Source organism: Oryx dammah, unplaced genomic scaffold (genome assembly GCF_014754425.2).
Source record: "Oryx dammah isolate SB20612 unplaced genomic scaffold, SCBI_Odam_1.1 HiC_scaffold_18, whole genome shotgun sequence".
Classification (NCBI taxonomy): Eukaryota; Metazoa; Chordata; class Mammalia; order Artiodactyla; family Bovidae; genus Oryx; species Oryx dammah.
Window position 1 is genome coordinate 91428869 of NW_024070202.1, and position 15473 is coordinate 91444341.

At 39.9% G+C, this 15473-nt stretch overlaps 1 protein-coding gene across 1 annotated transcript in view; it reads right to left on the minus strand.

Annotated features, from left to right (window-relative positions):
- GRM8 (glutamate metabotropic receptor 8) overlaps positions 1-15473 on the minus strand; it is an 866927-nt gene that overhangs the window by 505016 nt on the left and 346438 nt on the right. Inside the window, exons 3-4 of the mRNA XM_040259569.1 lie at positions 1670-1805; positions 1049-1203 (exon numbers count right to left, since the gene is read on the minus strand). Of these exons, the coding sequence (XP_040115503.1) occupies positions 1049-1203; positions 1670-1805 (291 nt within the window). The remainder of the gene's footprint in view (positions 1-1048; positions 1204-1669; positions 1806-15473) is intronic.

Here is a 15473-nt window from a genome sequence, read left to right on the forward strand (position 1 = left end):
ACTGTAGCCTGCCAAGCTCCTCTGTCAGTGGGACTTCCCAGGCAAGAATACTTAAATGGGTTACCATTTCCTTCTCCAGGGGATCTTCCCAACCCAAGGACTGAACCCATATCTCCTGCTTGGCAGGCGGATTCTTTATCAGTGAGCCACTTGGAAAGCACCCAATCTCCTGGAGTCCTAGGTAATAAGCTAAAGTGTCAGTCTGGTCAGGTAACCACTTCATTGAAGGAAGAATACTGGAATGGGTTGTCATTTCCTTCTTCAGGGGATCTTCCAGACCCAGGGATCAAACTTGCATCTTCTCCACTGACATGCAGACTTTTTACCCTCAAGCTACCAGAGAAGCCCTTACTTTGTCATTATTCTCACTTTAATATATATACTCTTACACCATTGATGAAATGATCTTTTGAACAGCATACATTAAAAACCAAAACAAAACCTCCAATATAGCAAACATTTGTCAACTGACTACTTCTCTGATTTTAATATTTCTTTCAATTTCCAATTGAGCTTTGATTGATACACATGAGATTAAAACTGGAAATAATGCCTTGTTCCAACAAATAATGGCAAAGCTAGGAATTTTAGTCACTGTCAAGATCACTGGAAAAGATATTTGGGAGACAGACTGCTTTTCAAGGATGCGCCATATCTTCTGTTGCCATTCATTTATCCATAGAGTCAAACCAGCATCATGCCTCCATTTGCTATAAAGCAAACACTATCCTTCCAACAATGCTATAACTGTTGTGTATGTCCATGGATATTTGCAAACTTAGAGGACAACTGCTAAAATCATGGAGATATCTAAGGCCAACAACAGTGCTCCTTAAAAAAATGTCTTGTGGATATCTTGTCTAATTAAAAAAATATATAATGTGCTAACTTAAACAGCTGCTGTCTTGGTAATTCTGCCATCAGTGCTACAAATTTTATCCAGAGTCATAAAATAATGGATGCATTTCATCATATGCTGATACTCTGATTTTGCTTTTGGGTTTAGATTCAGTTAGAATGAAACACATTGTCTATGGTGCATCCTTACCATCAACTGATGCTCTTTTGGGTAAAATTGTCACAGCCCCTTCTGCAATCTCCTCCTGCTGATAAACGGGTGCTATTTTGGATCCCCAACTATCAGAGCCAATCCAGAGAAAATGCCCACTTTGGTTTAATTTTTTTGCTGCTTCCAATATCCTCCTATGAGAATAAGAACAAATAAAACACATCACATTTACCAAGAAACTCTACACATATGAATGTTACAAGACCTGCTATATCAAGTCATCAATACTCACTAGGTCACCATTAAACAAGCCAATCATTCTAACTGCCTAAGTTTTAACATCTCCTAAAAGAAATAAATTGGAGACTTTAAGTCCAGTGCATGATAATTAGCCTTATTCTTAACCTCATCCACATTATTCTGTCTGTCATCATTGTTTGTCTTATTTCTTTTCAGTCCCTGCATTTTACTCAATAAACATTTCAGATTGAGAAACCAGAAGGCTGCTGTTTCTATGTAGCAGAAAGCAGTCTGTACTTGCATAAGAATGCTACAATTCTTGTGAAATCTTACAAGATTCTACATTGAACATGAAATATATTAGAAAAAGGATGTGAGGTGCAAATATGATCCTAAATGAGGAAGAATATCAATCAGTACCTGATGTCATCTTCATTAGCAAACATAATCACTGCCCGAGCATTAGGTGTTTCTAGCAGGCGCTTGATAATTTTTTCAAATTCTCCAGGTCTTGGTTCACGTGGAATTTTCTGTGATTGAGCAATGCAAACACCACCTATTTAAAGAGAGAGAGAGGAAGTGATTCAGAAAAGACATTTACTTAACACACTTAATGAGGTTAGCTACTTTATAGAAACACATGACTCAGTAATGGATATTGTTTCTCAAAATATCTGTCATTCTCACCTATTTAAAAGCAATCAGGATGTTTTGCATCCTAATATATATATATATCTCAAATGAATGACATCAATGACTTAATCACACATCAGGTTTTTGTTTTCAAGTTTAAACATTATTTTTGTGACTGTCCTTTAAAAAAAAATCAAAGTGCACAAGATGTAGGATAGGAGAGAAAGAGTGGAAAGAAAGGCTGTTTTAATTCATTTAACATAAGTCCAAGGACAAATGCTTTCATGTCAATCTATGCCAAAACCAATACAGAATTGTAAAGTAAAAATTAAAAATAAATAAATAAATAAAATTTTTAAAAAAAGGGTATGAATATGTCTTTTAGGTGAGACTTCCTGTGATAAATATAGGAAGGTCCTTTTGCTAACTTATTTTGCGACACCATGGACGCACAAGGCTCCACTGTCCATGGAATTTTTCAAGCAAGAATACTGGAATGGGTTGCCATTTCCTACTCCAGAGGACCTTCCTAACCCAGGGATCAAACTCACATTTATCAGTAGACCTCTTTTAAAGTTAATTTCCTTTTTTTAGCTCATAGTATTGTAGCAAGAAACTTACGCAAAAACATAATATGTTACGAGACAAGTGGTCTTCAAGATTATTTGAGACACAAGTCAAGTTTCAAAGACACAAGCACTCAGTTGACATATTTCTCCACCATGAAAATCAAAATGGCAGAAATTCCATCCAACTCATGGCAAATAGATGGGGAAACAATGGAAACAGTGAGAGACTTTATTTTGGGGGGCTCCAAAATCACTGCAGATGGTGACTGCAGCCATGAAATGATGCTTGCTCCTTGGAAGAAAAGCTATGACCAACCCAGACCGAGTATTGAAAAGCAGAGACATTACTTTGCCAACAAAGGTCTGTCTAGTCAAAGCTATGGTTTTTCTAGTTGTCATGTATAAATGTGAGAGCTGGACTATAATGAAAGCTGAGCACCGAAGAATTGATGCTTTTGAACTGTGGTGTTGAAGAAGATTCTTGTGAGTCCCTTGAATAGCAAGGAGATCCAACCAGTCCATCCTAAAGGAAATCAGTCCTGAATATTCATTGGAAGGACTGATGCTGAAGCTGAAGCTCCAATACTTTGGCCACCTGATGCAAAGAACTAAACATTTCAAAAGACCCTGATGCTGGGAAACATTGAAGGCAGGAGGAGAAGGGGACAACAGAGGATGAGATAGTTGGATGGCATCACTGACTCAATGGACATGAGTTTGAGCAAGCTCCAGGAGTTGGTGAAGGACAGGGAAGCCTGGTGTGCTTCAGTCCATGGGGTCTCAAAGAGCTGGACACGACTGAGCGACTGAACTGAACCATCCAACTCACAGAACAAAAAAGGAAGAACACTTCTTTTGGTTTCTCATCTTAAGGCAATGAGAGGCCAAAAAGAAAAATGTAGAAAATATCTCTGCCCTTTGCTGATGGGCTGGGATAGGAGGAAAAGAAGTTTTCCTCTGATGTAGTGGTGTCGAGGTAACATATTCTAATACAAAGAGAAAAAATTACATCAGCAAGATGTTTCAGTTGCACTATGGTTTGAACATACTTTTTGAGTCACTTGAGAAGAAAATCACCATTTATTTACAGCATGGCTTCAACAAGCAAGGTATTTTTACTTCCACACAATTGACAATGCATTCAATTACCCAAACATTGCAGGGTGCCATTATATGCCATGCATCCGGCTGGACACTGGAAATGCCCAGTCTAACCCAGCAGTTGCTGGCTAGTCTGGGAAAGGGGCATTCCAATAAATTATCATGGAGCATGTAATGATTTTAGGATGAAGAAAGTATACCACACTTTGGGAACACAGAGGAGGGAGGTACTCAAGTGCTTGAGAGAACTGGATTTTAAATGGCAAATATACATAAGCACAGGGGCAAAACTGGGACATTTCTGGTAGAAGCCAAGGTATGAAAGAACCTTGTTGGATCATGACTGGCTGGGGTTGACGTTGGAAAGAATAGACAGGTCCAGCTTGACAATGACTTTGTTAGACAGGCCAAATAATTTGGGTTTTATATTGAAAAGGCTAGGAACCCACAGAAAGTTCATAAGCAGGAGAATTACATGATGAGCTATGTGTTTTAGTAAGAAACTTCAGGTAGCCAAACAAAAAGGAACCATGTGGTAGCCACACAATGGGTGTCCAGTGTGTTGTGATCTGATTTAATATATGTGACAATGCCGTATGATTAACAGTGCCACAGTACTGAAGGTTATTCTTCGTATAAGTTAGAACACTGCTAAAATTATCCTTGCAACAGCAGTACCCTCACTAACCCTACACTCTGCTCTTCAGTGCTGAGAATTGCCTATAAGCCACAGACTGAGCCTGTAAGTAGTCAGCCTACTGATATGTCCAAAATAGTTGTGATGATTGATTCATTCCTTTAGTAAATATTTATGGGGCTTCCCTGGTGGCTCAGATGGTAAAGAGCCTGCCTGCAATGCGGGAGACCTGGGTTCGATCCCTGGGTTGGGAAGATCATGTGGAGAAGGGAATGGCTACCCACTTCAGTATTCTTGCCTAGAGAATTCCATGGACAGAGGAGCCTGATGGGCTACAGTCCATGGGGTTGCAAAGAGTCAGACATGACTGAGGGATTAACACTTTCACTATCTGTCAGACACCATGCAGGAGATATGGATTTATAATGGTGAATAAAATGGACATATTTTAATGGTGAATAAAACCATATTATAATGGTGAATAAAACTCTTACCAGAGTTTAGAAATGTTATGCATGAAACAGGCTTAACACAAAACAAACCACCAAAGGAGTATATAAGTTATGGCATGCCCTACGAGGAAGAGCAAGGACATTTAATTTATATTGATGAAAAGTGTCCCTAAATTTGGTATTTCTCCATTAAGGTCAGAAAGAAAAGAGAAGGGGTGAGAATCGAGTGGAAAAAGGCAGGAAAGAACCAGTGGAGCTGATGAATGAAGGGGAGAGAAGTATGAGACAAAGATGAGAGGTAGATGGGATCCAGGTCATGCATGTCATTCAAGACCTGTGCAAGATTATGAGTAATGAAGGTGCCCAATTTTCAGTAGCCCACAGGAGTATGTCTTTTCTATGACCACGGCGTTTCATGGAAGAAAAATGAATGAGGACCACTAAGTGATATAAGAGGGCAACCTGGAATGGAAAGAATAGGAGGCCAGGATCCCAGTTAGGAAGTTACTAGGACAGGCAACAGGCGATGATGACGAGGGTGATCCCATCAGTACTGAGGAAGGGCAGGTGTATGAGTGCTCAGCGGTGTCCAACACTTTGCAACCCCAAGAACTGTATAGCTTGCCAGGCTCCTCCTTCCACAGAATTCTCTGGGCAAGAATAGTGGAGTGGATTGCCATTACCTTCTCCAGGGGATCTTCCCAACCTAGGGATCACACCTGGGTCTCCTGCATTGCAGGCAGACTCTTTACTGTCTGAGTCACCAGAGACAGGTGGACAGTGAAAATAGGAATTAGAATCAGTGGACTTTGTAACATTCTTCCCTCCTTTACTGAAACATGACTGGCAAATAAAAATTGTATACACTGGGTTGGCAAAAAATTTCATCTGGGTTTCCCCATAACATCTTACAGAAAATCCCGAGCAAATGTTTTTGGCCAACCGAATATTTAGGTTGTATTAATTTGATCGAGGTAGTGCAGTGGTGGGAAACCACTAAGCACAACTCTAAGATTTGGGCCTCTGTGACTGGTTTCTGCAGGGCTTCCCTGGTGGCTCAGACGGTACAGCATCTGCTTGCAATGTGGGAGACCCGGGTTCGATTGCTGGGTCAGGAAGATGCCCTGGAAAAGGAAATGGCACCCCACTCCAGTCCTCTTGCCTGGAAAATTCCATGGATGGAGGAACCTGGTGGGTTACAGTCCATGGGGTCGCAAAGAGTCGGATACAACTGAGCGACTTCAACTTTCACGTTTTCACTTTTCTGTGATGACATCATTAAACAAGTAGGAAATACAGGAGGGGCAGACTTGATGAGTTTGATTCAGAACCCAGCGGTTTTCGAAGTACCCATGGAACACTGAAATGGAGACAATGAGTCTGGAGTGAAGGCGAAAGAAGGGAGTTGTAACCACAATGTTGTTAGATGCAGACACAGTAGTAACTGAAGTGTTGGGAATGAAGTGATCAGTCAAAGAGAATATTTAAATCAATAACCGGAAAAGGTGAAAGACAGAGTTCTGAAAACCCACCAGCCAGAAGGGAGCTAGTGAATGAGACTGGAAAGGAGTGATTACATATTTTCAGGAGAAAACTTTTGGGGCAAAGTCTAGGGGTTACTTGAAAACTGCATAATGGGTATAAAAATCAAATGAAGAACTGTGGTGAGTGGAAACATGAGGTAACCATAGAAATGTAAGATCCAAACTGTAACACTCTCTGGGGAACAATAGCTGTTTCAAAACATGACTGCGCTTTTAAGAAAATTGTTCTAATTACTTAAGGATCCCATTAAAAACATGCCCTATCTTAAGTATCATTCTGGGATTAACTCTGACTCCATAATCAGAAGAAATGAAGGCCAGAAAATTTTAATTATGATTTTTTCAGATGAGGCAAACAGGCAATCCAGACTTATGGTTTAGTCTGAATTCATTGATTTAGTCATTTACTACAGATTCATTGAACACTTCTGTTCGTTCAAAATTAGTCAAGTAGGAATTTTACATTAGTCTATATTTTTTATTCCTTCACCTCACCTTTTGTTTGTGAGCCTGGTCAATTTGTATCTTTCTTGAAAGAGGAACTGCACAAGTAATTTATTTCAGCTGAGCAAATCCTTACCAAGAACGTGCACCCCAAAGGCATTATGCTGTTTGGTGCTTTATGGACATTTTATTGTGGAATATATTACTCTCAAATAATTGGTGTTAGAAAATTAATATTCCTTTTCTTAGCCTTGAAACTCATTCACAACATATATCTCCACATCAGTCAAAAAGCCACAGAGTCCATTCATAAGTACCCATGGTCTATTATGTTTCTAGAGCTAAGGACTTTCTGTCTCCATTCTGCCTGCAACAGTCTTATAACTGAATGACAAGATGTACACATCAGAAAAGCCAGATAAGAATGTAAAATGATCTACTGCTAAGAAAATATTGCATAAAGTCAAATCAACTGCAGTAACAAATGACAGTAAATCACCGCCTCAAATAATCATGACTATTTAAAACTATATAAAGAGAAGCCGTCATACACTGTTAGTGTTTGGTTAAAATACACTAAAATTTAGTCAAACATTCTGGCTTTATCAAAGATGTGTTTTCCCATATCCATTATCAATTGTTTCAATTTTAAAAGAGATTCTCTGACTTGATCTAGATTCCTAAAGTGTGGAAGAGGAGCTCTCCTGCATCAAAGCATGTCTACTCCATCTATTTCTTCATACCCCACTCTGGAAGACTGATTGTGTACAATTCCAGGGACTCCAAATTCCCTGTTCTGCAGGTGTCCCCAGTTTAGCAAGAAATAATTTTTAAAGCTTAGCACTTAGGGAAAGACTGTTGTACGGAAGAATTTATAATTGGCTGCTTTCTCAAATTCCCTGTCTGATTTCCTCACCTGTGTAAATGTTTTCCCTTTGATTATTTAGTGATAATTAAAAGATCATTTGTTGAGCTGAGCGTTTTACATGCACTCTCCAACACACTTGAGCACTCCTTCCCAGTCTCATGCCTTCTGTACCTCCGTAGTCCTAGGGAAAGGACTCGAACCTTGGTATGATCACCACAATTCTGATGAGGAAACTGAGAAATAGGGGTGTCAACAGCTGGCAAGAGTTTGAAACCCAGTTTCAAAGCCACATCTGTGTGACTCCGAGACTTTTTCCATCATCTTGCTCATCCACGACTGACTATACTTGTGACTTAATGGTTTCATGGATATCCATGACTGATGAATAAGATAAAGTAAATTTAAAGACATTCAAAAGACCCAGCAGGTCACCCCTTATAAACCGAATCAATAGCTACACAAATGGAGTCCTTCTATTGAGCATTAAGAACAAAGTTAAAATACTTAGAACTCATGCAGATTACAGAAATGATTTAAACTTTAGTATTTAACTAGTCCATCCCCAAATCTTTCCAATAGCCTCTGTGAATGTATATTCTCAGGAAAATTTTCCTGAGGCCTGCAGTCTTCCACATCACCTTTGACTGTAGCAACCACAACAATTGTATATTCTTTTAATTGTTATCTTTTCTTTTTTTCACCTTAGACTCTAAGTTCCATGACTACAGAATCTTGGCTTTCACACTAACCACCATACTTCTCACTACCTATCACGGTGCTTGGCACATATGGAGTTCAATGAATATGTTCTGAATAAATAAATGTAAGACTTACAAGAGACACTGCTGATATAAACAGAAGTGAGACCTTTCTGACCTCAGACACCTCTCAGTCAAGGAAAACATAAGATACATAAAAATATATCCTTATTTTTAAAAGAGCTATTTCAAATCCTGAAAGATGATGCTGTGAAAGTGCTGCACTCAATATGCCAACAAATTTGGAAAACGCAGCAGGGGTCACAGGACTGGAAAAGGTCAGTTTTCATTCCAATTCCAAAGAAAGGCAATGCCAAAGAATGCTCAAACTACCACAAAATTGCACTCATCTCACATGCTAGTAAAGTAATGCTCAAAATTCTCCAAGCCAGGCTTCAGCAATATGTGAACCATGAACTCCCTGATGTTCAAGCTGATTTTAGAAAAGTCAGAGGAACCAGAGATCAAATTGCCTACATCCGCTAGATCATGGAAAAAGCAAGAGAGTTCCAGAAAAACATCTATTTCTGCTTTATTGACCATGCCAAAGCCTTTGACTGTGTGGATCTCAATAAACTGTGAAAAATTCTGAAAGAGATGGGAATACCAGACCACCTGACCTGCCTCTTGAGAAATCTGTATGCAGGCCAGGAAGCAACAGTTAGAACTGGACATGGAACAACAGACTGGTTCCAAATAGGAAAAGGAGTACGTCAAGGCTGTATATTGTCACCCTGCTTATTTAACTTCTATGCAGAGTACATCATGAGAAATGCTGGACTGGAAGAAACACAAGCTGGAATCAAGATTGCCGGGAGAAATATCAATAACCTCAGATATGCAGATGACACCACCCTTATGGCAGAAAGAGAAGAGGAACTAAAAAACCTCTTGATGAAAGTGAAAGAAGAGAGTGAAAAAGTTGGCTTAAAGCTCAACATTCAGAAAACGAAGATCATGGCATCCGGTCCCATCACTTCATGGGAAAGAGATGGGGAAAGAGTGGAAACAGTGTCAGACTTTATTATTTGGGGCTCCAAAATCACTACAGATGGTGACTGCAGCCATGAAATTAAGAGACGCTTACTCCTTGGAAGAAAAGTTATGAGCAACCTAGATAGTATATTCAAAAGCAGAGACGTTACTTTGCTGACTAAGGTCCATCTAGTCAAGGCTATGGTTTTTCCAGCAGTCATGTATGGATTTGAGGGTTGGACTGCGAAGAAGGCTGAGTGCCGAAGAATTGATGCTTTTGAACTGTGGTGTTGGAGAAGACTCTTGAGAGTTCCTGGGACTGCAAGGAGATCCAACCAGTCCATTCTGAAGGAGATCAACCCTGGGATTTCTTGGGAAGGAATGATGCTAAAGCTGAAACTCCAGTACTTTGGCCACCTCATGCGAAGAGTTGACTCATTGGAAAAGACGCTGATGCTGGGAGAGATTGGGGGCAGGAGGAGAAGGGGACGACCGAGGATGAGATGGCTAGATGGCATCACTGACTCAATGGACGCAAGTCTGAGTGAACTCCGGGAGTTGGTGATGGACAGGGAGGACTGGCGTGCTGCGATTCATGGGGTCACAAAGAGTCAGACATGACTGAGCAACTGAACTGATTTTTAAGTGATTAAAAGTGGCACACAAAAAGTAAAAAAAAAAAAAAAACAAACCTGAAATTGAAATTCAGAGAAAGCTTTCACTGATGTGGCATCTGTCACCCAAAATGGTTTTTATCAGGGTTCAATAAATTAGAATATTACCTTGGCCTTAGTTTGTTCATCTGTGGGATTGTACAATAATTTGCTCTTATTGAAATAAGCGCAAATTTGTGAACAATTTCATTCATAATTTTTATCTCTTTATCTCATATGTGAGTACCTGCAAGTCTCAGGTCCGAGAGACAAAAGGTTCTTTACATATATGTTGGTTTGCTAGTGCAATAAGATGTTGAAGTGAAGAAAAACAGATATGGGTCAGAAGACCTGAGGGTCGGTCCTATGTGATCTTGAACAAGTTTCAGTGTCCTCATCTCTGTGACAAGATTCATAGAAACTATCTTCCAGGGATGAAAACAGTAATATGATAAAGTGCTATACAAACATTGCATTGAATACATTATTAATATTGTTAATTGTCATTTTCATCTTAACCAGATAAGCATCATCACTAGACTTGAGAGGAGAGATAGCTGATATTTAGACCTAAAACGTGAGTTTGTCAACAGGTCAGATCTTGAACCCTCAACTTTATTTGTGTAATATTATTAAATATCCTAAATTCAGAGAAGAGGTAATTGTCTGCTTTTCTGTGCCAGTAAATAAGATGACTAAATTTCACTTTTCACCTATTACAGATCATCACAATGTCATCAGGGCAGTTTCAATGTGAGAGAATGGAGAAAGTGGCTTACTTCTCCTTTGTCATCCCTGAATTCATACCTGAAGGATTCAAGCCTCCTCTTGGAAGGATTTTATAAGTATTTTGAAGATCTGGGTTGAACATTAGAATTTATTCTTTAAAAGAGAAATAGCATGGTGAAAACTATTCATCTATTAATGCTGCCAACCACTAAGTAGCAAATGTTGTGGAAACAACCCACACGCTCTTTTTATTTAAATATTTGCCTATAGATTATTAAGAAGCTGGACTATAGAGTGTTAAGACAATACTGTTGCAACCTTAGGAGTTTGAAATGCATATTTGCCTTGATCTCCGCCCAACAGAAGACCACCAGGGATGGTAATTGTACTGGGCAGAGAAGTCCAGCTGACTGTGGACCAAGGACAAATTCCCAGCACCACCAGCAATGCTGAGGCTGAAATGCCTTCCAGAGTTGCTCTGAATTAGGTCAGATAGAACAGGCCATTTTACTTCCACGTTTATCAGTGGCTTGCTGGGGGATATCCTGGGAAAAGGGGTAGACACATTAGTCAAGGCAGTTCCTTGCAGTCAGGGCCACCCCATAGTGCAGTCACACTATGAGGCAAGGGCACCAGGAACCTTCACTGAATGGGGCTCTGAAAGGGGACTCACCATATATAAGAACTGAAACATACAGAGAACCAAAGATATTATATCTCTGAAGTAATAGGACAAGTCAAACAATTAATAAAATACCATTGTTTAATTTTAAAGTTCCTCTTCAAAGAGGACTTATTGCACAAAGACAGGCAACCTATCCAAACAGTACAATACTGGACTTGTAGCCAACTAGGACAAAAGAGCTGGCATCATAAAACTCCCTGTATTTCAGCAGAGAAGTTTTGTTAAAGCAATCTGAGAGGACAAAGAATCATGTTTTTAGTTGTTGCTTATTTTTAAGAACAAAATCTCTATTAATAATGCAGAAAGAGAAAAATAAAACAAGAAACAATGTCACAGCATCAACTTCCAACTGTGATGGAAATCCAGGAGGATTAAATTATTAGGAATGAAATTACTTACAAAGCTGCATATAGAATGTTGAATGTGATTTTCTTTAAACAACATGATTATTACCAGTGTCTCAAGTTGGTTTACAATTTCTGTCAAGTTAAGTTCTAAGAAAATCATATTGAGTCTCTGATTATATAACTTGTTAGATCTGCATGAAAGAATGGTTTTGATACATAACACATCAACAAAGGTACCATTTTATCAATAGTTAAAGCTGCTGGTATAAAAGTGATGGGATTCTCAGGTGGCTCAGTGGTCAAGAAACCACCTTCAACAAAGGAGATGTGGGTTCAATCCCTGGGTTGGGAAGAACCTCTGAAGGAGGAAATGGCAACCCACTACAGGATTCTTGCCTAGGAAATTACATGCACAGAGGACTCTGACAGGTTACAGTCCATGGGGTCTCAAAAGAGTCAGACATGATTTAGTAACTGAATAATGACAACAACAAAAAAAGTGATTGGTAAAAATTGTCGGTTGATCTTAAAAGATGGCTTATAATTGACCCTAACTTATTTTCTATGAATGCATCTTCAAATAATAGCAATGAGGAAAACCAAATTAACTAGGTTTTTTCTGTTTGGTTGGTTGGTTCTTAAAGACAATAGAAACATGTTAGCTCTTAAAAGTGCCCAGATCCTAATGCTAATTCATACAGAGTACGGAATTTCTCTACCATCACCAGGCAATTCTCTGACCCCAAGTAGGTATGCCACAATTCAACTCATTTCTGAAACTATCTACCTGGAGATTGTCAGATTCCACAGGTTAAGAGTCCAGGTTCTACAAGACTGCCCCCCCAACTCCCCCACTTCAGATGTCAGTCACAAGCCCAGGTTGTTACCTGGCTTCTGACCCACCAGTTATAGATCAGAGGTTCCCAAAACTCCCTCCTTAGGTTCAATTAATTTGTTAGGAGGCTCACAGAATTCAGAGAGACACTGTACTTACTAGATCACTGGTTTATTATAAAAGGATATAACTCAGGAACAGCCAGGTGCAAGAGATGCTCAGGCAAGGTGTGAGGAAAGGGTACAGAGCTTCCACGCTGTCTCTGAATCTCCAAGAATTCACCAACCCTTTAGGTTGTTGTTGTTAAGTTGGTAAGTCATGCCCAGCCCTTTGTGACACCATGGACCACACCATACCAGGCTTTTCCTCTCCTTCACCATCTCCCAGAATTTGCTCAGAATTTGCTCATGTCTGTTGAGTCAGTAATGCTGCCTAACCATCTCATCCTCTGCTGCCCGCTTCTCCTGTTGCCCTCAATCTTTCCAGCATCAGGGTCTTTTCCAATGAATCAGCTCTTCACATCAGGTGGCCAAAATATTGGAGTTGCAGCTTCAACATCAGTCCTTCCAATAAATGCTCAGGGTTGATTTCCTTAGGAATGACTGGTTTGATCTCCTTGCAGTCCAAAGGACTCTCAAGAGTCTTCTCCAGCGCTGCAATTGGAAAGCATCAACTCTTCGGCACTCGGTCTTCTTTATGGTACAACTCTTGAATCTGTACATGACTACTGGAAAACCATACCTCTTCAAACCTCATCCTTTCAAGTTTTTATGGAGGCTTCCTTACATAGGCATGATTGACATGAGCATCAGGGGTTGAACTCAATTTCTGGCAAGTCTCTCCTCCTCAAAGGGCTTTCCCAAAGTCACCTCATTAACACAACAAAAGACACCTTAATTTCTCTCATCACTTAGTAAATTCCAAGGATTTTAGGAGCTTCATGCCAAAAACTGGATAAAAACCAAATCTGTATTTCTTGTTATAAATCACATATTACAACTCTTTGAACTAATTATCCTTGACATCATTTCTTTCCACCTTTCTGGACACATAAGTAAAATAACAATTTGGCCTAATGTAATTGGTCCTTTAGTGATAGTTCTGTGAAATTTGTTCTAAGGTTTGAACAAGTGTAATCACACCTCTTGCAACAGTATTTTCACCTCCTTATGTGGTGTACAACTGGGACTTAGCGGCCAAGTGCACAGTGTGATAGAAGTGCGTCTGTTTGTCAGCTTCAAGTGCACTTTGTGAAAGAGAAGATTTATCTCGCACATCACAGTGAAGAAAAAGTGTTATCTTTAACAACATGGATTAAAACAGTAAGATCGCACTTAAATCTGTGCTTATCTCCCCTCACCCCACCAAACATCTTTTGTCTATCAAATGCCACATCACCCTTAAATGTACTCTGAAGAGCAATGAAATGAGGGAATGAAAGTCCTGGTACAGAAGGGGCATAAGCTCCAGGCTGCTCCCATTTGACCCCTAAGAGTGGCAATGGAGAGGACTGGCTCAGAATGTCCCTCTCCTGCCTGTCTCCATGTGACACTCAAAGCTTCTGATGCTCAGGAGGCAGGTTGGGCTGGGCTGGGTTCCTTGGGTCCATACAACCTAGAATGCAGTCATGAAATGCAACCCACTCTAGTTTTCTCTCCTGGAGAACCCCATGGACAGAGGAGCAAAACTGGACAAGACTTAGCCACTCAAGCATTCCAGGAAACATTGCCTGGAACCACCCACCCTGACCAGACAGTATAGTGACCATTTGCATGAGTTACTTTCTGACAGGAGGTCTTGGTAAGAAACACGGAACTAACAAATCACCACCACCAAGAAGAATTCAGAAAAGGTCAAAAGGAGATACCACATGTCTACTACCTAACAGAATCCTTGCTACCATCCATCTGAGCTGGGCAATGTATGCGCCAACAGGAAGGACCCTGAGTCAAAATGATTGGCCAAAGATAATCCGGAAATTAATCCCATCACCATAAAACCCAAGACTGCAAACCACATGGCAAAGCAGTTCTCCTGGGTTCCCTTATACTACCAATCTCCACCTGTGTGCCCCTTCCCAATAGTCTTTTGCCTTCTCAGCACATGTGTCTCTTTGGACAATTCATTTCCAAGTTTTAGACAAGAGCCAACTCTTGGGCTTTGGCTGGTGTCTCCCTTCCTGCAACAAAACAACCACTCAGCCACAGCTCATCAGAGATCCAAACATATGCTCAGAGGAACAGTGGTGTGACAGTTATGAATGTCATCCCGGAGCTAGACTTCCTGGCTCCAAATCCTAGCCCTTCTCTGACTAGCTATGTGACACTGGGTGAGTTATGTGATATCTCTGCGCCTCTGTCCCTCAATCTGAAGATTCTAGGGATGCTAGTATTAACAGCTCCCAATGGATATTGTGAAGGGATTAAATAATCACTCAACAGATTCATTATTTTTTCCCTCAGAAAACACATTAGTTGTAAATCATTTAAAATAAAAATTGAAAACCCCAAACAGAAATAGTAACTCACTTTCACCAAGCGATATTCACCTATAACATTAATTCAAGACAACTCAAATTTCATTCCCCAAATGGACAAATGGGTACAGTAGTTAAGAAAAATTCAGGAAAAGAAAAGAAGAAGAAAGGGAAGGGAAGCAGGTGAAAGGGAAGGAAAAAGAGAACAAGAACGAAATAAGAACAAGGAGGAGATAGGAGAAAGAAGGTCAAAGAGAGAGAAGAGAAATAACATCACTTGTGGGAAGAAAAAGAAGAGGAAAGAGAAAAAGGAAAGACGAGAGGGCAAACATCCACACCAGCAGTATCTTTCCAGTTGGGCAAAAAATCCACTTTTATTGGGGTCAAAACAGCAGATGTGGGGTTAAAAACATTTGCAGAAGGAATACTTGATAAGGTTGAATTAAATTTAACTATGTCATAGGCTTCCTTGATGTCTCAGCAGCACAGAATCCGGCTATAATGCAGTAGATGTAGGA